The following is a 26,458-nucleotide window of genomic DNA, read 5'->3' on the forward strand; positions in this document are numbered from 1 at the left end:
ACACATGTCCAGTTACCATGTTTGAAAGTGATGACTGTTGCCCACCCCCAGGTGCTTTATGCCCTGTATATTTTATGTGATGTCTTGGTCCTGTACTGTGCTCTCCTCTGGTGTCAGGAGAGAACTGTTAGCAGTCAAAGAAGTTCCTGCAGGCCACCTCTTTCCTGAGGATAATCCAAAAGGATCAATGACTAATTTCTTATAGAAAGGTATAGGGCTGTGTGTAGCCACTTTAACTGCTGTCAACTGTGCCCAAGACTGTGCTAGCCCAGAACCAGAAGGCAAAAGCTCCCAGAGATGACCTTGTCTTGTGCAGCTCTATGTACATACCCCTAATCCACCACTGTGTTGTGATTCGCTTCCTTATGATAAAATCTTGATGCTCACAAGATAGATAGGACTTTAACATGGCTTAACAATTTAAATCCAAAATGGAAGTCTGAGTTCATCTCAACAGCTTACATTCAAGAGGTGCACAGGGGACAGGCATGCAGGGAGCTAAAAAGTCCCTTTCCCCAAAGTTTTCCCCTAGCCAGGACCAGAACCCAGGTGAGCTTGCCAGGGCAGTCTGTGCACATGACCTCCTTCTTTCCTGGTGTGAGATGCAGGAGAGTCCCATGTCCTGCACAGCAGGCAGAAATACAATGGTAGTGACTAGCTGTGTTACATACTACAGCAAAAAGCTGAGTGTGTCTCAGCTGGAGGCTCAAAAAGAGCTGCCAGAACAATTTCTGACTGGGGTGGTCAAAGACTGAAAAGCCTCTTGTGGTATTTGCAAACAACCCAGCAACACCAGTGAGGAACAGGAAAGCTTTAACAAAATATGGTGCCACAACAGTAGGATTCTTGCCCTACCTGTTGCAATGTCATCAGTAGGGTACAGTGCTTCAGTATTTAGCCTCTGAGTGGAAATGTTGGAATACAAAACTGCTGTGAAGTTTGCTTGAAAGAGCTGGGGCAGCCAGTGAGAGATGTTGTTTGAGATCGATGTGTTGGAGCTATGGTGTGTTTTGAGAAGTTGCTTCAGCAGTTTTCCTCTGTGGGTTTACTCAGAATGGGATCTGGGAAACCAGGTCAGAACCCAAACTTAACCATCCCCTGAATTTCCAGGGCCGTTTTTTCTGAAATAATTTGTTACACTTTTCCAATATTGGGAATCATTTGTCCTTTACAAGGGGAATTGAGGTTGTTATTTCTGTTTGCAAACTTCCCTCACATAGAGCAGGCTGTTAAGAGAAAAGGTAGATGTTCTGAAGGAAAGGCAAACAGATTCAGCCTGTATCATAAGAAACATTCTGCATGATTAGGGCTGTGGAGACAGATGGTGAAGCAAGTATGGAACCTTATCACTGTAAGCTTCTAAAAAGAAGTCAAACTCTTTTTAGATCAACTTCTACCAGATTCACTCAGTCTGAGTTGGTCCAATCTTCAGATGAAGAGCTAGACTAGCTGACTTCTCAAAATCTGTTCTATCCAGTGCCTTCCAACCAAGGCAGTACAAAGGAGTCAAACCAAGTGGTGGGACAAGGCACACCAAAAGAATGCATTTCAGATTAGTGCAGGAACTCAGAGGAGCAATTGCTCTGCAATGGAATTTAGGAATTTTATGGTTTGCCCTCACAGGTTAGACTGACGCCTAAAAGGATTTTTGCACCTTGATGTCACTCACCAGAGGTGTTGTGAAGAAACCTTCGAAAGCAGTATTTGACCTACAAATCAAACATCACAAGACCTCATCTGGTCTGATTCTTGCTATGTCAGCAGAACTTGGCCAAACCCTGACTAAAGACACAGGTTTACTGAACTTCTTAATGAAGATAACCCCGCAATTATGTTACAGTTATGCTAAAACAAATAATTTGCTTGTAATTACAGAGATAATGACATTCTGACCACACCTACCAATTAGAAAGTTGTAATAAAGAGTAATAAAACACCTTTTCTTTGGGCCGCAAAATCAGCCCCCACACAGCCCACAACACTAATATGATTTACTCCTATTTGCTGATGGAGGATTCTAGTAATAAAATTTAATGTGGAGGAACAAGGTGCATTTAACCAAAGCTGTAAACATCTCTAATTCTATTTAAAGCTATAGGGTGCAGTACATTAACATTCTGATACTAAATCAGTGTGAAGTTTAATAGAGCTGTATTTGTTAAAATTTAAGCATTAGGCAATGTTTTACCAATGACAAACCAAAGTAGTATGACTCAGCAGACTCCAACTGCTACTTAGTAAGGTATCAAGAGTCTTCATGGGAGCTCCTGTTGTAAAAGAGCAGTGGACCACATTCAGCTTTGCTGCTGTTCTTCTGAAGCCAGAGAGAGTTGGGACAGAGATTAATTCAGCCTTTCAGTTCCTGTTATAAGGAGCTAAATCAAACTTATTCTTCATTTCTCCTACAAATGAAATTTTCTTCTCTATAGTACTTCCAATGAGTTGCTTTGACACTTAAAGTTGTAAAATTAATTACAAGGTAAAGGATGATGTTTTTCTTTCTCCAGTTATATGATCTGACATTATCAAAGCTGGGTGGACAATGCATGAGAAAAGGCATAGGAAATGTCTGCTCAGGAAGACGGGTGTACTGCTAAGTAGTATTTCTGGCCCCCTTTCACTCAGCTGGTTTGTTGTCTTCCAGGTTTCTGCTGTCATCTGAAGCCAGTCACAGAAGGAAAATATTTAGAATCAAAGAATTTTCTGCAAAATAAAAAATTCAGTTCCTACCTATTTATTGATATTCTCTAAGTGCTGAGTATGAAATCAACACATACCCTTGAATTGTTCTTTAAGATGCAATAAATCCTCCACAGACTAAGAGAACTTATCTCACACACACACAAAAAAAAGGTAATTTATTTAGCTCAATTAACTGTTATTTGGGTGAAATGGATATCAAACATAAACAAGAATATATAGACTATTAATACACAAAGAATGGTATTCATTAAAATACTGGGCATAAACATACAGTAGAGGATTTTTCTGAACAATTGGCACAATATCCAGTAGTATATAAAAGGAATGTCTGTATACCAAACTTTAGGAAGTTTTCACAACTAAGTGGTCAACTCATTAGTGTGTTAGGTTTTTATTTTTAATTCCAAAGGAATCACTAATTATTTTTATACTTTTCTAAGGCCTTCCTTACAGCTACAGCTGAGTAAGAGATGTCCTCTCTGAAAAGTCAGTCGAACCCCGGCTGTTCCAAAATTGATCCCTGAATGTTTGGTTACTCTTTAGCACCAATTTATTTTGGTCAGTGAGTTGATTGCTGTTTTCTTTGAAAGCCTGTCACCCAATCAATGAACAAGGAAATATACCCTGCCTTTGGATGGGTGATTAAACTCGTCAGAAAAGGTGAAACTAATGTTTTCTTGACGTCTCAAAAATGCATAAATTAAAAATGCAAATAATTAGTAGGAAACCTATTGATAAAAACTGGCCTTAGTTTAAAAAGAACTGTTTTTATGAGGGACTAGGGTAGGAATTAGTACTGTACATAATGGACAGCCTGACAAGCTTCTCTTAAATTCTTTTTTTATACAAGAGATTTTTATCTAACGTGGAAGCAGGTGACTGCATTTTACATTTACGCATCCTGGCTATACAGTAAGAGATTATGTATGCTACCTAATCTCTACACTCATTCAAAAAAGCTAAAAAGCAGTTCATACAGGCTTGTTTATTCTGGTGAAACCTTCCAAAACGTATCGATGTGCTCTCTCCCAGTGCCACATGTCCCCATCCCTGCATTGTCACCCCTGTGCTTCCATGCAGTAACATGAATAAGGGCGTAATTTTTTCTGTGATGGTTCCCAGCTGTGCCTAAGCCCTGGTAAGAAGTTTCTGTATCACTAAAAAGGCCTGACCTATAAAGGAGGAAGCAATTTTAGTCATAATTTGAAAACCCAAGGCCTCCAAGTTCTACTCCAAAATCCATGCTCAATACTGCTGAATGTATGGCCTGTCAAGTGGCTCCCTCCCAGGCCTGGAGAGGACTTGCCACATGCCAAATATCAGATCTCTATGGCCTGATGGTGAGCTAAAGAGCTTTTGTGTCTCCATTAACTCTGTAATTATTCAAGGGCTAAAGCTTCCTAAGGGTGAAAGCTGTTGGGTACCCAGCTCTCCCTGAGCTTTGGTAGAATTTGAGCACTGGAGATTCAGGAGCTTGAAAACATCAATCCAGCTATCCTGCATGACTGAAATGCCCAGTTTGCCACAGAACAGCCCATTTTCCATGAATGTATGTCAAAGGAAAAGGAAAACTCCCTTCTCAGTTATCAAAAGGTGAAGAAAGAGAAAGAGTATTTTGTGCTCTCACATTAAGCTCATTTCACTAACTCCTGAGCCCTGGTCTTTCAAAAAAACCTCCAAATAAGTGAGCAGGGTGCTAATGGAGTCTGTTCCATAGTAAAGGAGAAACTCTACAATTTTTCCTCTAAATCAACAGTTCAGTAACGTAGGCCACAGGAGAAAACTTTTGCAGGTCTGGGAGCACCAATCTAAATTCAGGCCAAAAGCAGTCCTGGCTCTGTTGAACTGTTTAACTCACTAATAAGTTTTTCCTATTCCCAATCAGAATTAAAAAAAAAAAAAAAGTTCCCAACCTATAAAAATTCTTCCTTAAATTTGTTAGGGTTTAACTATGAAAGTTTCCTCTGGATTATTTTGAAATGTTTGATTTCAAGCACCTAAGAATAACTTTACTAAAAACAACATAAGTTTTTAAAGATTATGTCATTTAGAAAGGGAATTTGAAAATATAGAAAGCAAAACTTTTTACAACTATTTCTGGAGGGGAAAAAAAATCAGAAAAAGTAATTTTAGCTTTTTCTTTGCAGTAGGGAAAACATCTCAGCTTTGCTGAGCAGTATATTTCTTACAGGAAAAGCAGCATTAAGCTGACAAATTTCTTGGTTAGTGGTCTTTGTCTTCAAAAGCAGATTTTGTACATGGATCCTGCCACTACTCCTAAGGCTTGTTAAAATGTTGATGTTTGCAGTTGGACCTGTTGCATTAGAATCAAAGAGGGAATGATATTTAATATTGAAAATGCCCCAGGTGGAACTTCATTTAAACCAGGAGCAAATTCTACAGAGGATGTCTCTGAATGTCACTTGTAGACCAACTGCTTTTTCTATGATTACTTTCAATTATATTTTGTTTAAAAGTCTCATAGAAAAATAGAAGTGCGTGAATGGAAATAAAAAAATAAGGATATTTGTATGATTTTTATAAATAAACAGCACAGCAAAAATTAAATAGAACACAGACAAAGGACATTTATACAGGCATGAACTATTACAGCTTGTTCTCCTCAAAGAGTATCTGTGCGTAGACTGTCATACTGGGAGTGCCTTTGGCTTCCTGAATCGGCTTCATAAGTTCAAGTTCAGCATATGTTAAATTCTCCTCTGCGATTTTTGGCTAGGAAACAGAACCAACAAATTAGTTATGATGTTATTACCACTGAATGTAAATATTCTATAGAATGGGTTATATTTCTTCTCTCACACATGATAATTCTACTATGCTGTTAATCAGGTCAGTCTTAGAAGATTTAATAAAAATAATATTAAAAATCAGAAACAGGAAATAGTAAGATTTTCCCATTCATTTCCAATTTATCCTTGCTTCTTAAACACTAAATTTAATAATTCAAATATTGCAAATTTGAAAAATTAGCAAAATGTTCAGCCTTTTTAATCCCAAATTTTCCAATTTCATTTTAGTTATTGCAGATTTCGCAATTTGAAATATATATGCCAAATTTCCTTCCCATCTGTAAACTTTGGACCAATTACATTTCTAATCACAGACATTCTCAGTGCCTCTCCTTGTTTCTTAACAGAACCAGAAAAGATTATAAAAATAAGTAGAAGGCAGCAAAAATTAATGAATTGAGTTACTGTCATTCTAATGGGATTTCACAGCTTTTGCCTGGTATAAATGAGCTCAGAGTTTTGAAAAAAGGCCGTATCACCAAAGCTGTCTAATTCATTACAGCATTGAGTTTTAGACTTAAAGCTATTGAATTTAGCTAAGAGAGATGTTACCAAGAAAATTTACTGAACAAATTTCACGTGGGTGACATAAGAGCTGCCCACTGCTGTTGGGGACTGGACTACATCCAGACTCAGAATGGGGCATAGAGGAGGAAAGTCTTGTCTTATGTTCCTTCGTGTATGCTGGTTCCTCAGCTGGAATTGGGCTGTTCATATCAAATTCACCTCAGAAAATGTAGTAACAAGCAAAAGAGTTGCTGTGGAATTGTATGTGTAGCCCTAGTACTTTGAATGGATTTCAGTTCATTGGTAGAAGATTGAAGTCTCTGCTTCCCAAAGAAGGATGGAAGTGCTAAGGAGAACTGGAGAATTTGTTCTTTTATCTTCTTGGGTACAGTGTTCTGTCTGAATATAACTGGTCCTCAAGTTTAAGCCTTAAAAAGGACAATTAAAATAAAGCAAGTAACAAGACTGTACTTTATAGAAAAGGTTTAATCTCTGAGAAGAAGAAAGGCTTGCTCAGTTGTAAACTAAAATCTGAGTCAAAGTTCATAAAGGAAGGATTTTTCATATAGTACTTAAATCTTATAATGAAGAAATCATCAGTATTTTCCAATAGTTTCCTTTATGTTTTATTTAGTGCTATTTATTTCTTTCTGGTTTAACATAAATGATTTCTGTTTCCTTGAAATGTGTTTGAATACTTACTATATTGTTTTCTGGCTAAAAAGTTAAACATGTAATATCCTCTGGAATCAGTCCCTGTGCTCCCCTGCTTCCTGTCTTTTACACTGCTCTAGAATACTCTCATTTTGCCTTGACAGTTGCTCATACTATGTATTTCAGATTGTTTCCCCTGGGTGTATCGGTTTACACTTTTCCAGCATTAATTTAATCTTATTTCTTCTCTGCAGATATGATCCTGAAATACTTACTGCAGCTGCTGCTGCAAGTGGTGTCATTGAAGGCAGTTGATCTGTGCATGTGAGTAAAGACCATCTGCAGGGCTAACTTTCCGCAGGACTGTAATCTTTGTGTTTTATTATTCACATGTTCTTAACTCCCACACTCCTTCCCCTTCTTGCATGGGTATTCCTATTTGATCTCAGCTTCTGGTCCTCATTCACAATCAAATGCTGCACTGTCGACCACACAGAAAATTTCCTGCTTTAGTTGAATTCTCTTGTTTAATGATATAAAAGGAGTTCCTGTGGATCTCAGCCTGATCTTGTATGTAACAGAAATAAAATCAGACATTTCATTATTCATGTACTTGGAGCCTAGCCACAATGTTTAGAAAGACATTTGTCCTATCCTGGCTTTGGCTTAAAGAGGTAAAAAAAACCCTATGGTCAACCACTGTGATAATTAATTTTTGTATTCTCCTCTTCTTTCTAGCCTAAGAGCATTAGGCTCAGTTTCCAAGCATTTAAGTTGGTTCTGGTTTTGCTTTTTGTGATATATTGAAGATTCCTCTTGAGATTTCAAAACTGCATGTGCCCATCCACTCAGTAGCTAGTTTAGATGCTGAATACAAGAGTTAGGTTGAGGCTGGGCATTGCAGTAACACCAGCAAATACTGAAGGTTTTATTCACAGTGTAGGGTAGCACATCTAGTCTCTATTTGAAGTTAGCAGTAGTTTTGCTGCCAACTTCAGTGGGTGTCATCTCAGATCCTCAATGCAGATTTATACGTTGAATGTGAAAAGCCTCATAAAGATGAATCTGATAAAACTTTACAAACAAGTTGTTGGTCACTGCCAGAGTAAAACTCTATACTTCCTAAGACTGACCCAGTGCACTGTTTGAAGTAGAAATATTTTCATTGTTCTGTAGAAATCAGTATCTCAGGGCAAGCTGAATCTGTATATACTTTCACCTTTGCTGTTTAATTGTATTTCATGTTGTTTCCATTTAGGAAATGCCGCATGTCCTAAAATAGCCACCCCAACGCCCAGCTCATGTAAATTTTAGAACTAAGATTTATGAAATCATATTGTCCAGGTGGTTTATTATATTATCTCAAAATTGCATTGTTTTCCAGTGTAGATTATCTCTTTATTCTTACTTTATTCTATTATGTTTGGATATGAAAAATAACACTAGATTCCCCAAAACAAGTCATTGGGCAGTAGTGGCTGATGTGTTGCTTTCATACATTTTTATGATGTTCCTATAGTAAACATAATTTAATAAAGCCAAAACACACTAAATAAATAATTGCATCTAGAAAAGCAATAAAACCAAATAAAATTAGTACTTTCATAAGTGGAAAAGGTACTTCAATTACTGCTACAAGCAACAGCAAACCATAAAATGTGTAGAATAATTTCCCTTATGCATATTTCTAGTATGTAATAATTTGATTGAAAATATGAGGAAACACACAGGAGGTTCAAAATTGTGAAAGGTATACAGTTTTCAGCAAAGGATGTGTAATAACAGTGCATGGAAGCCAGCTCTACTTTAAAATACCTATGGTAACCAGGGTTTTATTCTGTATACTCTTCTGTACTTCATTTATCAACCACATGTTTAATTTAATTGTGCTGGTTTGTTTGTCCAAACCCAAGTTTTTTATTTTTTTATTTTTTTTAACAGGCACAGAAAGAAAACTTATTCTACGATTTCATCTCTCATTTGGATTGGATAACGTGTTGGCAATGTGAACCTGGAACCCTGCCACCACATCCTTTTTGGAACTATAGCGTGATTTTAATTACTGATGTTATAGGTGGGACTGGTATTAGGGCAGAAGAGGAAGAGATAATGACTAACTGGCCATTCACTTCTCTCTTTCCATCCTGGCTCTTCACTTAGGGGGTCAATGGGATTTCTATGGCTCCAACATCCTTTCCTGAAAAATTACATCACTGTTCTTAAATAACATTGCAATGATTTCTTCAAATTGGGTTCTATTCCAATGCGACATTTCTAGATACAGTCTTTATCTTGTATGTCTGTTTTCTCATCTTGAGATCACATACTTTGCAGAAATATAAATTAGGAAGACTTGTCATTTTCCAGTGCATCTTCTGGCAAATACAAAATGATTCCTCCTTCAGATTTCTTCCAGTTTGATTTTAGTTCATTCCAGCCACATGGCTTCCCATGGGGAACAGTTTGATAGAGCTCACTTATAGGAACCTCTTTCTTGATAAGCAATCTTCAAAGTCTATCATGCAAATATTTAAAAGAAACTAGAGTATGCATATACATAGTTTTGTTTTTATTGGGTTTGTCCAACATACAAATGTGTTAGAACTTATCCAGAAGGGTTGGGTTTTTAATGAAAATTACTCAGATTTTTATGACATAATTATCAGGAATGTCAATTTTACTCTTCCTAGGCCTAGCTGGTTTGTTTCTTAGCAGTCTCAAGGATGCCAACTGTAAGTACTGTCGTACTGAAAGTTCTTGAAGTGTTCACTAAGAACACTTTAATCCAAATTTGCAATTACTTATGAAGAAAATAAGCAAATAATAACCTCATAAATCTAATTTTTCTGGAAAAATGACTGATTCTAGTGCCAACTTCTTCAATGTTGCTGTTCCATGACGACATCAGTTATAATGAACATGACAAAATGAACGTGAAAATTTAAATTTCCAATTTAAAAAATAATAATTCCTCTGATTCTTGTTTACTAGCAAAAAGAAGCAGAAAAGGGCTCACTTTCAAGTTCACACCAATTTTAAATATTTTAGTGACTACTACTGCAGACATCTGCTTTGGAATTCTGTGTCTGTATGACTGCGTGTGATGGAGTTTCTGGGATATGAAGCAGAATGACTTTAACATAAGACCATGGCAAGAAAACTATGTTTTCTATGTGTATAATTTTCAGCTCTGGATTTTCCGAACATAACAAGCATATATCCCAAGTTCCAGTCAGAGCTTCATATTATTTTTAGTAACTCCAATTTCCTGCAGCAATGCATGAAAATGAAATCCCGCCCTGGCTGGCATGCTGTTTGTCATGGGTGAATGGATTAGGTCAGCAAGGATAAAACCTTGCCAATTATACATATGTTTGCTGGTTTGGTTGCCAGTACATGGCCAATTGCCACCTCTGGACTGGCTGTGCTGTGCTGTTGGGTGCACACTGTGGTGCCACAGGGGTGCTGCAGGAAATACAAATGGGAATAGCATCAGGAGGTGGTGGTGAGGTTCAGGTGATCCAGTCTCTAAGAACTGCACTTTTCTCCAGGTTACTCCACAGCACAAAGCAATCCTTCCCCGGTGCCATGAAATAACTTTCTTAGCAAGCACATGCTGAAACTACTATTTTTCTCTCCCTTTCTGTTGCAAAAAAACAAACTTTGTCTTTGACCTTTTTTCTTTCATATTTAAGAAACATCCTGTTTTGTAGTCACTCTTGGTAAAGAGCTCCAGAGGAAAAATAAACATATTGTCCAGATGGCACAGCTTAGGAGCATCCTGTTTCACTTGCCTAAGCACACTTAGTCAGAAAGTGTTTGGAGTGAACAGGACTCTCCAGGCCAGTTGGATGGGCTTTGGCCATAAGGACAGACTGTTGCTTCTCTGCATGCAGGCCCATATGGGAGGAAACTGCATACTGCATGCAGCCTAAAGAAAGGGGCCAGGCCATCTTCTCCTCTGCATATCTCCTTTTCGTAAGTATTATTTTTGAAGCTATGAGAGGGGATGGCCTTTGGCTGCTAGACTGGTCATCACCAGAGGGTTGCTTACATTGGTGAGGGCAAGAGTGTGCTGAAGTGAAGATTCAGTGTGTTTGATCAATAGGCTGCAACTCCTTTGTCTGGGCCACCAGGACAGGGGAAGACCACACATGCTAGCAGTCAGATTGAAAGATTTTGCAAAGTTAATAGTGGGGAAACTTAATGTAGCTTCAGAAAGAAAAGGACTAGCCTTTCACAGTCCTGGGTTTTAATATACACTGGAAAGCCAGTCTCTCTAGAATATGTAGTTTCAGCTGTGCTGAAATCAGTAGTGCTCCTCAGGGACATAGATAGACTTGATGCTCAAACCCTGCGAACTTCAGTGGGATGGCTCCCTCACTGATGTAGTAACTTAGGATTCAGAGAGGGGTTTCTTTAATTTTTAGAGCCTTGGGTGTTTACCAGTGTCAATGTCCTGACTGCAGGCAGGGAGCCAGAGATTCCCCTGGAAGAGAGAAGCTTCAAAAATTACTTCTGCAGACCTTCATGAAAATCTGAAGATAGATCTGCAAGATGAGTTACCCCTTAGAAATTCAACTGCTGGCCAGTAAGAGCGATGAAATATCAAGGGGGACATCATCTTCCCAGTGCTAAAGCTGAGGAATGTGACATTGGAAAATATGGGAAGTAGGAAGTATGACTTTTAGTGGCCCTATCAGTTAAAAAGGATGGGTTCTTTCCATTAAGTTACCTATTTTTTTACTCTCTAGAGTGAAAAGTACTTCTCAGATTCTTTGGGAACAATATCTACAGCAACTTGTGAAGTCTCTTTCATCATTGCATCTGAATTTTGCTATTGAATCCACACAAGTTATGATAACAAAGTCAGGGGCAAAAAAGATTTACTAAGTCCCATTGAATGATTTTATTTTAAAGAAACAGAATCCTACAAATGTAGGACAGGTGGCAACTCTAAGAGGTGAGCCTGTCCATCTTTTTTCATTTATAGGATTAAATATAACTGGCAGAATTCTGCCCAGCCTGTTTTAACAGCTTTTAGAGAATATCTTTGCTAACACTTTATTTCTTTTACAGTTGCAGTTATTCCCAGATTCTAAACCAACATTGCTGGAAATCAGGCTGGTTTATTCTTATCCTTCACAAAAGCCCAAGGAAGTAATTAACATTTTCTGGTGACACTTTTATTACTCCAAATGTGTCATCACACAAAAATCATCTGCTGTGTGATTTTGTAAACGCACAAGTCTTGACACAATTCCAGCAAGAGATTTTATGTATATATACAAACTCTTCCTTCTTGGGGGTAAAGATAACAGCCTGTGATCTGAATGGGAAAGCAGCCTTATCTCAATAGTTTTGAATATGTTGTGTTCTGAGTGTCAACACGAATGTGCAAATAATATCCATGTTCCTATGTACATCTTAGATCCCAAGGAGAGACTGCAAAAGAAAAAAAAGGAAAAAAGGAAAAAGAAAAAGAAATATTTGTTATGGGAGAGAGAAATCATGTGGACTGGATGGAATATTCAAGACTCACAGGGAGTCAAGGAAAAAAATGTTCACTCCTTTGTATATCATATATACAGTGTTACTTCACATCTGTGGAGACCAATAAAGCCTTAAGAAATTGGGATCTTAAATCATCACCCATTGTTACATATTGTGGAGGAAACAACTCTTATAACAGAGGGTGGCACAGCTTTTAATTTAAAATAATCCAGGAGAAAATAAGAACTGATTGTTTCCAGATCCAGAATCCTCAAATTACTGAACAGATGTATGTAAGTTCCTTTTTCTTTCTCTAGGAAAGGGCCAATGATACCTACAATGGACCAATGAGGAATCCTAGTAGGTACGCGAAAAAATTATTAGTCCATTTTTCGCAGTTAGCTTTATGCATATGGTGTAAGACTGCTTTCAGTGATGCAGTGCTTAATTGTAAGATGAAAATAGGGAAAAAAGTCAATTTGTCCATCAGGGACAATCTTACAAAAGGTAAATTTGTTGTGAGGCTGAAGCTGTGGGGCAACAGGCTGAAGCACGGCTTAGAAGGCACAAATTTGTCAGCAATCAAAATCCAAAGCAGCTCTTTACATTTCACAGCTCTGATATGGTAATCACCCACTCACCTAGACCCCTTTCCAAAAAGGACAGCATGGTAACTGGTTGTGATGTACAGCAGATCTGGCTGGTTTTTTGTACTATGGTAAATGCACTCCTGAAACATAAGTTTTTCAGGTAAAGGAAATTCAAGCTTTGTACAGCTTAAAGGGCACCTGCCTTCATTGTTTGAGGAGTATATAACGATGTGGAGCACTGAGCCAAAGGTGTAATGCTGAAAGCTTGATTTTGCTGAGTACATGCATAAGACCAAGTCACAGCCTTCATAGTTCCACAGGTGAAAGCTGTGTCAAGTTACTGCTCAGCACCCTTCTGCTTTAAGGACACGGCAGTAGTGGGGAAGCTGTCCTTTGAACAAATACTTGCAAATTTCAGACTTTCAGACATATTACTATTACAGAGTAAGCACTTTCAGTACAGGGACTATCCTGTCCTGCAGTTGTTGGCACTCAGTACACTGTCAGCACTTGGTCTATAAAGCAAATAAAGATGGAAGTTTCAAAACTGCAGAAAGAAACCTGAGCTCCCCACTTGTTACATCTATAAACACCTGGGAATCCAGATCTCTGAGCTGGCTTTGCAAATCTCAGCATAAAATATAGAGGTGGTGCCTAAGAAAGGCAGGTAGGTAGAACGGGTGACAAAGATCATGCTTTCACCCAAAGTAAACAAAATTACTTCCAGAAATTTGCCTCCATCTGAGATAACCATAAGTCCTTCCTGTCTCTCAAGTAGCTTTTACATCATCATCATAAAAAAAAAATCTCAGTCATCGCATGATACTGGGCCACTGGCGATCGAATCAATTCTGAGATGAGCAACCCTGTCTATGCTATATGAGCTGAAGGTAAAAGGATGCTTCCCTGAATTAGCTCAGCTACCCTCACTGAGAGTACTCTGCTTCACAAGTCACACAGGACCAATACGTGTTCTGTGGTGGGGAACAAAAGAAGTCAGATACACTCCAGTAAAGAGGTTATTCAGTGTAGGAACAGCAGAAGCCAACTCTTACGTACTGTGTGTATGTACAACATGTTTGAAGAACTAAGATCATTTGTAACACAGGATATGTTTCACTGATATCAAGGTGGGATGGTTATATGATTTAGCAGAGGCCACATAAGTCAGCAACAGAATGGGGAAGATGTGCTATAGCCTGTCTTATCAGTGCACATATTCCTCCCCTTCAAATTTCGTGTGCAGATGATGAAGTCAACAAAAATTTTGCATGAGTAAATATTGCAGGATTTGGTCTAACCTGAAGTCTCGTCCCTTCCATTTCCTCTAGTGAATCACACAGGAGCTCCTAAGCTTGGTGGCGCAAACCTTCAAGAAAAGACACTGAAGCCTTTTCATTTAGATGACGTTCTGCGACTGACACTCTTGGGCTATGATAACTAATCTCTAGGAGGCAATGAAAGGCTTACTGGAAAATTTGTTTGAGGAAGCTAAAGATTCATCTCTGCCAACTCAAAGGGCTAAGGCTATAGCAGAGCAGCCCTTGGAGATCAGAAATTCTGGGCCTCTAGAATTTTCTTCTTCCTAATGACTCTCTGTGCTTCTTGCATGCTATAAAAACCACCCCTTTTTATATTTCAGCATCTCTATTTCTTTTGATCTGTACACATTTTTCATTGATGCTAATAGAGAATGACACTGATGGGGAATATTTTTGCAACAAGGGGAGCATAGAATTGTTATTCTGGCTAAAGCAAAAGCAATATGACTTAAGCAGAGTTTTAAAAAGACTTTACTCAAGGCTGTGTAATTGAACGCAATATTAGGCTTTCTCTCTTTTTTTTTAATTTTCATTGAGATTATGTCCATATTTTATCCAGGTTATTGTATTCTTGTAAAATTATACTGCAACCCACTCCAGCACGTTAACAACAAAAGAAATTCTCTAGCTTATTATAAACATCTTTCAAGAAACCAGAAGCACATGTCCTCTGGAAATAATTTTTCTGGTATTTAGGTTATTGCAAAAAAATTTCCCAAAACACTAGAATTATTTTGTAATGTTCCTTTATACTCTTGCTTGTTTGCTTAGGTTTTCTAAAATATTCTGCTTGTGCGTTGTACCTTCCTTGGGTTGCACAAGGAAGTTGCAGAAGTCATCCAGAAATACAGCAATTTGAGTCTGTCTTTGTAGTGACCATTATCATGTGCCATCAGTGAGAAAAAGACCTAGCACGGACACCAGCTGTGCAATAGTTATATCTGAAAAAAAAACAAAACCTTAATCCTGCAGAGATTTGGCAGGATGATGGTTGGGTTTTGTCTGCTTTTGTTTTTCTTTTTTTTTTCCCAAAGCAAACTAAGAATTGAAAACCTGAGAATTTTTTTAAAACTAAAAAAAAATAGGAGGTAAGTGTGTTGCAAATCAATATAATGCTTCATTTAGATTAATTTATTACCATTTTGTATCTTTGTTGAAACTTCTTTTGCTTCAATTTGTTTAATTTCCTCACTAAAAATCATTTAAAAGCAGAATATATATATGTATTTATTTTTTTTTACTGATAATACTAAACCATGGAGGTTTAACCATGTTGTAAAGGGAGGCAAGAGAAACACAAATGGAAAACAGCTCTGGGGAGTGTCCTGCTCAGCTGCTGAATGTAGCCTGATAGACTGATTTGGTTTTAGTTTACTCTGCCCTTTATTGCACTTTATTGATGGGTGAGTTCAGGTCTTGATAATATTTTGGATAATTTTTCTTTGATTACTTCTTGATTTAAAACTAATGTCCATAGATCGTGGGTTTTATGTAGGCTGCAGTGTCTCCTTGGGTGCACTCTGAGGTGAATATGAAAGGGAAAAGAGCAACATATGGAAACAGCCGCCAGACTCGAATCCAACTGCAAGACATTAAACTGAGTCTGCTGACTGGCAGCGTGTGGATTCTCGGTCACGCTAGGGAAGACAAAGCTGATTTCATTGTTTGAAAAGACTTATTCCTGCTCACCTCTAAAGAGGTTGAACCTCGACTGGGGTTGCATAGGAAGAAGGGAAGAGCCAACAGCTATTTGTTATCCTTGGATTTATTCCAGAAAGAAAAAGCATCTGGAAACAGATTTACCTCAAGTTCAACATGTGTTGATGTGTTTTATTGACCTGCAGGAAGAGTCTGAGTGCTTTAGCTGATGGGAGCTTTCCCTAGGAGAGCTGAAGACTGATTTCTGATGTACCTGTGTGCCTTGGCGCAGTGATTAATGTAGTGTGTACATAGCAAAGGGTGGCTGTCATTCCCTGATGCCAAGTGCTGTCATCTGTGTCTTTGTACTATTAGCTTATCTTTGGCCTAACACAGTTACCTACATGGATATAAAAGTTTTATCATAGACTTAGAGAGCTCTACCTCTTCCACTACTGAAACCTGACCTGCATAAGCAGTGCCTGGGCAAGGAGCAATCCCTGCAGGACAAGAGGTGAACTTCATACCCAAGCAGCAATACCACCTAAGTTTTTACCTAAGCTGTTCTGAAGTCACCAGGTATCCTTGGTCGTACCCTGACATGCTTAAAAGGGAAGAGGTATTTACTGAAAATTGGTGGGAAGGTTTCAAAGTCTAGGCCCCACTTGAAAGTCAAAGTCATCATAGGGTCTTTTGGGTTATTCACGTGGGTTAAATTTAGGTACATAAATTTTAACTTCATCTAAGTTAGAGAGTTACTCACTCTGAGCTTTCTGTATTGCCAGAGAAGAAAGAATTCCCAGCAGGCAATTCAGAACATCTAATCTGAATTAGTAGAAGCACCAGGCTTCTACTCTCATTCACCTCTCTTTCTCATGACTATATAGAAAGTCTAGAAGACTACCCTCTTTATAACGGCAGCTGAAGTTAGTTATGTAAAACTCTATGACCCCTGGATGCCTTGTTCGGGTATTGCTTCGTTACTATAGCAGAGAAGCACCACTCCATCTATTTGTTTTGTCTGGTATATATCTGTACTGGTTCAAACAGAAATTATGTGAGGCTTTTTTCCTTAGTAAGAGCTATATGCATGCATCTTACACCTCCAATTCAGTTATTCCTGACTTACACCACAATAGGGTAGAATCAGGCTCCCCATTTCTGACTTGAAAAGGCTCAAAAGCAGTCTGACCAGTACAGTTACAATTCTGTCAGTAACTGGTATTTTTTCCAAAGCACCAGCTGCCAGAGGAATGTGAGAATCACTAGCAGGTTTTATTTAAGAACAGGATATATTTGTAGACATGATGACTGCTAGAAAGGTGGAAAACATCATCCAGTGTAACCTAATACTCAATGTGAAAAAAGAAAAAAGCCACGATAATTAATTACTTTTAAAAGTATTACTTAAAAAAAAAAACAAAAAAAAACTTGTACTATTTTTAAAGCCAATTCATAATTTCTGAACCTAAAGTACTGTCAAGAATGCAACCATTGTATTGAGAGAGAAAATTATGGAGAAACTAATGTCATAGAAAATTACTTACCAGGATCAATTTTCTTTGAGGTTTCAGGAGCTTGGGCTTAGGAAAATTATTGGCTATTGGAGCTATAGAAATAAATATTAAGGGAACATTTTATATCATCATCATTCACTGACATTTTTAGTATATACATTAGCAGTTTATAAAACACAGATTAATAGCAGATTAGGAGCAAATACATGTATTTATACCAGAGTTTAACTGTATTTCAGATAATATTTTAAAATTAAACATAGGGTTTATAAATTAGAAAAAAGAACCCCATAGGATTAACAAATATGATATGCAAAACATGCTGTTTGTATGCAGAATCCAAAGCAATTATACACCTTGAGAACTGGCCACTTGTGATCTAACCCACAGTAAACCTTCAGGTCCTTTCCCTCCTCTCTCCCAGTGTCTTGGCACTGGCAATAGAGCTCAGAAAGTATACCTGGGTGTTTGTGAGACTGACCCCAGAGGCAATCACAAATCTTTGAAGGTGAGATCCCTGAGATCAATCCAAGAGGTTGATCATTATCTGCTCAGCTTGCTTGACTTCTCGAGTCACCTGAAATTTTAAGAGTGCAGTGTGCTAGCTTCCCTCTGTCTACCCCCGACATGAAATTTCATCCTGCCTGAATATTGCTATAGAGGTTCCTCTGCCTCTTCTGATTACTGAGAGGTGAGACCTTTTGCTTGGACTTGGTGACTAGATTTTCAATAGCTAAAGCTGCAGGGAGGCAAAATCCTGGTCCCAGGAGCAGGCATGGACCATTTCTTCCCCCACCAATGGGAGCAAGCACAGGTCGCATCCCACACTGCTGTCCCACTATAATTGTGCTCGGGATTTGAAATACCTCTACATTTCTGTTTTCATACCTTTTGCTGGGATGGCTGGTGGCTGCTCCAGATTCTCTTTCTTTTTCTTTACCTTCTTGGGCTGTAGAGGGGACATGCTTGTTACACTGGTAACTGTCTCCCCAGAGCTGCAAAGCAGAGGCCCATATGTGAGGGAAAAGTGAAGGCAATGAAGGGAAAGACAGTTCATTCCAGTGAGTTCATGCAAACACATCACACCTGTGAGAGTCCCTGCCCAACAGCTTGGATTTTGACCTGGGGATATGCTGAAAAACTTCTTACAGGGGCTGGACATGCTCTGGGTCTTGCATTTTTTCAGCCATACAAGCTGAGAAACTCAAGTGTGACCTGTCCTGGGGCAGAAAATGCAATGTCAAGCATAAACAAAAATCATTTTATAGCACCTATTCCTTAAAAACATGTATGACTCGTTGCTTCACCCAGGATGAGCTTGTACCTGTCTGTCCTTGAGGGCCAGAGGTGCAAACAGGTTAGGTGACTTGTATAAGCTCACATGGGATTTTTACCTTTCACATCTCCAAAAGCCTTAGATCATAAATCCTGCTTTGAATATTTAGTGTTTGGATACAGTCCAAACTGTAGTCACTGTTTTTGCAGTCATTGTCACTGTGTGTCAGCTGAACTGTGGTTATGGTGCAGTGCTCCTAGCTTGCAGCTAATGTGAAATAAAACTGTATTTTCTTAGCAGCTAATGAAAGATAACTTACAGCTGGAACAGGAGGAGAATGTATAGCAGTTAGTTATGATGACTACGGTAGTGGAGGTGACTTGATAAGCAGTTGTTACTCAGATGCATCTGACCACACCTGGCACTCTGGGAAAAAGTAAGGCAGTGTGGTTGTGGAGATGTTTCTGTTCTGTGCTGGTGAGTTACACCACATAATGTGATCCAACCAGGGTCTCCATAGTCATAACACTGACAACACTGATTTCACTGAATCTTAAATAATTTGTCCCAGGTTGCTGTTCCTCTCCATGTTTTTCTGCATAATGAAACATTCTTTTTATATTAATAGAATAAAATACTCAAACTGGGCCAAAACCTTAATGAAAGTTAAGATGTCTCAGCTATTTCCCACACAAGAATAACAAAATAACAGACATTATCATTTCACACATCCAAATGAATGTCACTGCCATTGGTAAAATCACTCTGGATTTACACTTGTGTAGATTACAAAAAGACTCTGGTTTGCTGACTTTCCTGAGTTCTGTTCCATGTGCTCAGTCCAAAACCTAGGTTTGCTGCCAAGATTTTTTTTATGTGTTTAAAAGGTAAAATATTTTCATGATGTATAAATAAATCACACCAGTTATGTAAACTGAGGGTTGCATTAAAATAATTTCAAAGTCTGCCTGCACTGTTATGAACCTATCCCACAACAACCATTTGTTTCTATATTAAAAACAAAACATGAAATGGTTTTAAACCAGCAGGAAATGAAGCTGTCCTGACTGGCTCTGTTGCCCAAACACAGCAAACTGCAAAGAACAAAGAATGCCAAAAAGGGGACAAGAGTGCTTTTTTTTAATGCTTTTGGTTTTAATAATCCAAGGTCATTAAGGCAGATGTGTAGCTTAAAGATACTATTATTCTGATATAGCTACTTTAAGCACAATACATGAAAAGGCTTAGTGTCAATTCACTGCACTGGTTATTCCTACTTTGCCACTGAAAAAAAGTGAAGCTACAGAGAAATGTATCAGTGGCTGCACTTTTCTTTTAAATGCCGGGGCCATACAGGGTTAACTAATTCTGGGAGATACAATAACTGTACTTGCTGTCTTAGAATTGAGCTCCTCAAACTAAAGAGGGCTCAGAAAAGATTCCTTGGCTCCAAAACAGTGCCTCTTTGTGAGACTGTCTTGTTCTATTTCTAAAAGGAAAGTTATTTCTTTATCTCCAGCTCCTCCTCCAGCCTCCTGGCTTCTATTTCAACAGTGTCACATTGTGCATTTCTTGTGGGATCTAATGAGGTTTTTGAGAACAAGAAAAACACATGAGTTTGGGGGGAAAACCTGTGGAAGGTGTCTAACAGTCACTGCACTGGGGCAGCATTTTCTCTGGAGGTCATGGCTGTCCCAAGTGATGTCAAACTACTACAGGTTTGGGTTTACTATCCTTATTAGAGTCAAGGAAGTTGGGCTTTTCCTGTTGTCATCTAAGTCAGCTATTTTCTCTTGTCAAAGGTCTGCAGAGGGATGACAAAAAATCCGCTTGAGTGAACTGGGAGCTGCTTTGGTATTTTCCAAAGAGGGAAGCTGTGTGGAAGGTGCCAGGGATGGACTGGGTACTCGGTTCCGGTTCAGTCTGGCAGAATTTGACCCTTCAGTGTTGGATTGGCAGTGTGGAACTAGGACGTCCGTATGGACAAATTTCTGGGTGAATACTTTTTTCACCTCTAGCTATTTGTTTCAGAAGAGCAGTCACCGAAGGACTAGGGAGCTCAGGCCAAAACAAATACAAAACACAGGAAAAAAATAATGCCTATTTTCAAAGCTACAGCTCCTGAGGCTTTCTGGGTTTGAAAACTGACCAAATGATCTAATAACAATGAAGAAAATAAGAAGGACGATATTTAAAGGGCAAAAAAAAACAACCCCAAAAATTGAATTATGTGGTTTGAAAACCCAAGAATAGCTATACTTTTTATTTAGGTATTTCTTTTTAAAATGTGGGAAATAAATGGGTTTAGGTTAACTCTTTTGTTCTTTTCTTAACTTGTTCTTGGTCAAGTAGCAAACCAAAACCTAAACATTTGCTTTATCCTGACCAAGAAATCTGGATTTAATTTTCTTTTCTAGCAAGGCCATTTTGTGAGACCTGGGGCAAGTCATTTAGCCCCTTATGCTTTAGATTCCAATAAAGTAAAAACACCATTATGATGTCAAGACATAAAATATTCTAAGATGCTTAGGTATTACTGCAGTGGGAGTACAGACATTTCTTAGACACCAAACTATCAATGTAATTTTGAAACTGGATTCTGCTTTGAGTTTGAAATATCACTAAGGGAGTTGGAGCTGAGCCTCTCTAATCAAGGCTAAATTTTGCACAGCATAGTCATTTTGACTGACAGGAATCTCATACAAATGAGTTCATCAGTTTGGCCCTGTGGATATTTAGACACTGGGGTTTGGCTTTAAATGTGTGAACCAAGTTCCAAGACAAGGAATTCACAGGTGAAGAAAGATGAGTCAAAGGAATTAATGGTTTGTGTTTTGAGCAGAGAATACAAAATAAGTGGTACCAAGTGTGAAAAAATATGATACTGGTAAAACTTTTATAGCTGTTTAATTTGCAACCCTGAAGTCAATGTGCTTTACACATGCACTTGTGGGAGTGGGGCTTTCATTAGCATATCTTGTCACACTTAAATGCATGAAACTGTAATTTTATCCATATAGAGTTATGCATTTCTTGTGCTTCAAGATATTCCATTTTATAGTGAAGAAATCAAGTTGACTTGTTTTCCCCTGATATTCAGCCATTTAAGTTTAGTGTTTGCAGTCGTATCACACATCTATTCCCAGAGAGGCAGATTCTATAGCACAAGCCCTTTAATCTGAATGCCATGCTCCATAGTTTCAGTCATCTTTTCAGTCTGGTCTCATTTTTCTCCTCTTCTTGTGTCCTCTACTGATTGATTTCCTCCCTCTTCCCTTTCTTTTTTTTTTTTTTGTTTTTGTTTTCGTAATTCCAACTTTGTCCCAGCAGCTGATAGAGAAAAGAAAAAACATCCAGGGGAAAATGAAAACTGCTGAGCTGTCTGCAAATTTTTGGTGTGGTGCAATGGCTGGTCAGGGTCACAGAACAAAGATCTTTCCATGAATAACATGAAAGTTTCAGTTTGTACTGGCCTTTCCTGAACTCTATTTTATTGTGACTTTATTTACATCCGAGTGTCAGTTAGATTGAATACAGAGATAATCCCATGAGAATGCACTAAAAAATACACTATAGAGTATGCTCTACTTGGCATTGAATCTCACAGAATCCTTCTAGATACTATGAGAAACAGTATCTGTGATACCAAGTGGTACTGGGTTTAAACTACAAGGTTAGAAACACATGTCTTATGCCACTGAAAACTGGGCAACAGTTGTTCTTCTGAGTTGTTATAAAGCATCCCTCTTTAATCTTTTTTGTTTGTAAAATACTTCTGTCATGTTTCATTTTGTTTTGTTTTGTTTTTTCCTTTATTGCATTTCCAGAACAATTTATATCTCAGGAAAATCATATGATGGAAATCAGTTTTATAACACCACACAATCAAAAACTTGTGGATGTTGGTGCTATTTAAAGAGACAGGAATTAATAACTGAAGCAAAAGTAGAATTTTTTCCATCACTTGGAGTCTTCAACTGGGAATAGCTTGTGGGCCTTGAAAAGCTGCTTTTGAACTCCAATCTCTTTTCCTGGGTGTGGGAATCACTGGGTAACATTGTAGTCTGTCCTATATACATGGACGGTTTAAGTCATTACCATCTAGTGGGGTGTCCAGAAAGCCTGGAAAACCATACAGGATAAAAGTAGCCTTCTCCAGAAAGCAACTCAGAGCCTCAAGGAGAAGCTTGTCACTGAAGCACCTGCAGGACCTACAGCTCATAGCCCAGACAGATCTCCCTTATCATGCACAGCAGATGTTGGCTTTCAGGCATGTTCATGCGTCATGGGCCTGGGATCTTTCTGTAAGCATTTTGGAAAATATCATTCATCTTCTTCAGTACAGATAGCAAAACAAAAACAAAACTGGTGCCTTGGGTTATAGCAAAGAGAAGTGCAATCTCTTACCTGTTCTGGGGGCATTTCACCAGGTAATGTTTCACTGTTAAAGGAAAGAAAAAAAGAAGGAAAATGCAGATTCACATCAACATAGTTTATGAGTTACACAAGGCACCGCAGATCATAGAATCATAGAATAGTTAGGATTTATGTTGCTGAGACTGTGGAGTTGCGAGGTTGTTACACTGGGAGAGCTTCTAATCGTCACCATACGCTATATTGTGCATTAAAAAACTGACTAAAACACATAGGCTTGGGAAAGAGGAATGTATCAAAAAACAGCAAAAATCTGCTGTGGAAGTGCTGGGAAACACACATTCCAGTGGTCAGCCCAGCCAAAAGACAGCTTGGTAAGGATATGCACAGCAGGCCAGTAATTTTACTTTGAAGACTTTTATTTCCCTTGTGGTGCCTCTATTTATTTCCAGAAGCCTGAAATAAACCATTCACCCACAGGAGCCACTGCTGTTCCTAATGTAAGCTAGACTGTGGCCTCAGGCATAAAGGGATTGCCTCCTGGGACCAGATCAGAGGTCCAGCCCAGCCACTATCCTGTCCCTAACAGCTGTGTGTTTGAGCTATATAAATCCTTCTGCTACACATTCCTTTGACTCAGTAGTCCTGAGCAAGCGCAGCTCCCCCCACTGCAGCCATCCAGGAGCCACGGTTATTAAGATGCTCTTTGTAGCTTAGTGGCTTCTGTGCTCTGCCCAAGCTGTGCAGCATGCAGAGACATGCAGTCAGGAGAGGTTCCAGCTCTTCTGGTCAACCTACTGCCAACTTATTTCTCCAAGGGAAATGAGGATGCATCCCTGGGCCATGATATGAAGTTGGATACAACATAGACACCACCCTCCCTTTATGTTCTCCATTCTTTAAAGGCCATGGAAACCAGACAACAGTGCACTACATGATCATGCCCCTCTCTACAGGAAACTTTTCATATTTGGTCTTACCTCAATTCTTCCATTCTAAAGAACCTCCTAGGGGGTGTATTTTAGTTCTAAGGAAAGGGAGCTGAGAGCACTAGGAACTGGGGCTAACACAGAGGCCAAGTCTAAGCTAGCTTCTATTTGGCAGTACTTCCATCTATCTGTCTGGCCTTTTAAAGATATACATGAGAACAGTAGGTCTGGCCCTTCAGGAGTATGCCCATGCACGCTGTTGACATGTTTCTATTGAGCATCTCTAGGTATGTATTATTTTGGTTTGCCCTGCACTAAATACTCCTAGCCTTTGAACCAAGGACTGGGAAGAGCAACCACTCCTGTAATAAATGGGCATAGCCTTCTACATAACCACAAACGAGTTGCCAGCTGCAACCACTACTGCTTCCCACAGAATCCCATAGCTACCCTGTGCTGTGAGCCAGCCCTAGCTGCATTGCCAATCCAGTCAAACTAAGAGACCTCCTTTGATGAGGAACTGAGTTCAGTATTACCCTTCTCATGTCAGAGCCCTGAGGTGAGCCAGAATCTGCTCAGGTTTCACAGACAGACACTCCAGAGGGATCATTTCCAGCTTCCTCTACTGCAGATCTCAACTTTTAGTTTGTGTGTGACTTGCTCTTTATCCCAGGCTGGGCTGTTCTTGTAGAAAGCTGGGCAGAGTTTTCACTCCCTCTTCTCTCCTTACTTTGGTGTCTGCCTCCACTCCCTATACACAGTGCTAGGGCAGGGCAGTTCATCCTCTTTGCGGTGTTAGGGCTGAGGGACTGAGAGAGGAAGCTGGAGTGGCAAGAGAGCAGAAGGGGCTATTGTTGTCTCTGTGACAGGGGTGGGGTGACTGAAGAGGTTCAAGAGAGAATCCCTGTTGGAAATCTGCCCAGCAAGGTGAGGTAAGGAGATAGTTTTGGTTGTCCTGGGCCCCTGACCTGATCTCAAGGGGGAGAATAGAGCCAGGCATTTCTTGAGGGGCCTCAGAGGAAGGTGATGTGGCAAAAACCTCACTAAAGGCGGAAGACAGCTGTGCCTGCAGCCTGCCTGGAGGTTTGGGTTTGGGGTGGCACAGAAGAAGAATCACTTTGCTATTCCTGTCTTTTCTCCTTTTCTCAGGGAAGGATGGACTTCATGATTTCATTGCAGGCTCTTTTCACATGAATACTAGCATCTGCCTAATCCAGCCCAGGATGGACATACAGAGTGCTGAGGATGGAGAGGAAGTAAGATAACACTTTTTGAGGAGTGATGCCTTATTCTAACAGTCTGAATGAGAGAGTACTGCTGTTGGCTGGCAGGGGGTATCTTATGGTCAGACACTAACCCCTAGAAGGTGCTTCTAGAGGGTGTAGAGGAGTGTTGAGAGAGCAGGGAGCTCTTTGTGCCCTATGCCCATATGGCAGAGTTGAAACAGCACCTTCCAGGAACTGCTGCTCCCTGGGGCAGAATTTCAGGGCTGAGTTTGCTACCATGGCCCAGAGGCTGTGGGGAGAAAAAGCCATATGGGGCTGGTGGAGACTGTGTCTGTCACTGTTGCTTCTTCCATTGCTGCTTCAGAAATTTTAATTCCCTGATGCCTAACTGGATGCTGAGGCAATTAATGTGATTACGAAAAATACTCTGATCAGGTGGTCCTGGCTGACAGATTTGCATGAAAATCTTATCATTGTATCCTGAGTGCCTGTCTGCTAAGCTTTATTCTGTCATATTTCCACTGAATCCATAAGTTTAATGTTGCCAGTGTTTACTGGAAAATGTTCAAAATCTAAATAAAAATTTGATGAAGCCTGCAATTATTCAGATATTAAGGTAGTGAAGAAAGGATCCAGCAGCTCAGAAGAAATTACTTTTTCTCTGTTGTATATGCTTATTCTGTATTATATTCTATATTAGTTCTATATTTAACTGATATTGGTTCAATGTAAAGAGACCTCTTCTCCAAGTTGCTTCTATGCTTACACTAATGTAAATCAGCAAAAAACAGAGGCAAAGTCTAGCCCAATGTCTGCGCAAGAAAAAACAGGATACATCAGCATGTCTGCTGCTTGAAGCTTCAGGGTGACTCACCATGACCAACATACTTAAGTGTGGGTACTCCCTTGGCACAAAACCAGGGAGAATAACGTTGATCTTGCTCCTTCTTCTTGGCAAGCAGAGCTGTTGGATTCAGTTAGAATCAGTTACTCTACTGAGTGCACTACCGGGAAGACAGAGCCACAGCCTGAAATGTGTTTGTGGTTAGGCAAGGACTTCTGTATACATCTATTTTTTGTTTATTTCTGCTCTGTGTATCTGAGTCACTCATTCCTTCGTGGTATATGTGTGGTGCTGAAGAAGCAGCAAAGTCATGATTCTCCCCTGTCATTAACAGGACAAACCACTAACCAAACTCTTTTTGAAAGCTTCTGTGCAGAGATGGTCCTTACACTCTTCTCTGTCATGGTGGCTGCTAAGTATGCTGGTATCTCAACCCCACAGCTTGTGTGAGGTCTCCAAATAAACCACTCTTAAATCAAAATGAAAGTAGAGCTTGCACCTGTTACTCCACAGATTTAAAATAGCGCTTTTGATTATAACAGAGCTGCTTTCATGCAGATGTAGCCTCTTTGAGA

The 26,458-nt window shown here is 39.2% G+C and overlaps 1 protein-coding gene across 2 annotated transcripts in view; it reads right to left on the reverse strand.

The window, feature by feature from the left end:
• Positions 1-2,842: 2,842 nt before the first annotated feature.
• Positions 2,843-26,458, reverse strand: part of VSTM4 (V-set and transmembrane domain containing 4) — a 38,087-nt gene continuing 14,471 nt past the window's right edge. The window contains exons 5-8 of one of the 2 annotated variants that reach the window (XM_005153912.3): positions 22,918-22,951; positions 18,123-18,229; positions 17,265-17,326; positions 2,843-5,436 (exon numbers count right to left, since the gene is read on the reverse strand). In XM_005153912.3, coding sequence (XP_005153969.2) covers positions 5,311-5,436; positions 17,265-17,326; positions 18,123-18,229; positions 22,918-22,951 — 329 coding nt within the window. In that variant the 3' untranslated portion in view covers positions 2,843-5,310. Of the gene's footprint in view, positions 5,437-11,823; positions 12,120-17,264; positions 17,327-18,122; positions 18,230-22,917; positions 22,952-26,458 lie in introns of those variants that run through there. The other variant, XM_031053460.2, reaches the window with a different exon arrangement.

This window comes from Melopsittacus undulatus, chromosome 4 (genome assembly GCF_012275295.1).
Source record: "Melopsittacus undulatus isolate bMelUnd1 chromosome 4, bMelUnd1.mat.Z, whole genome shotgun sequence".
In the NCBI taxonomy this organism is placed as follows: Eukaryota; Metazoa; Chordata; class Aves; order Psittaciformes; family Psittaculidae; genus Melopsittacus; species Melopsittacus undulatus.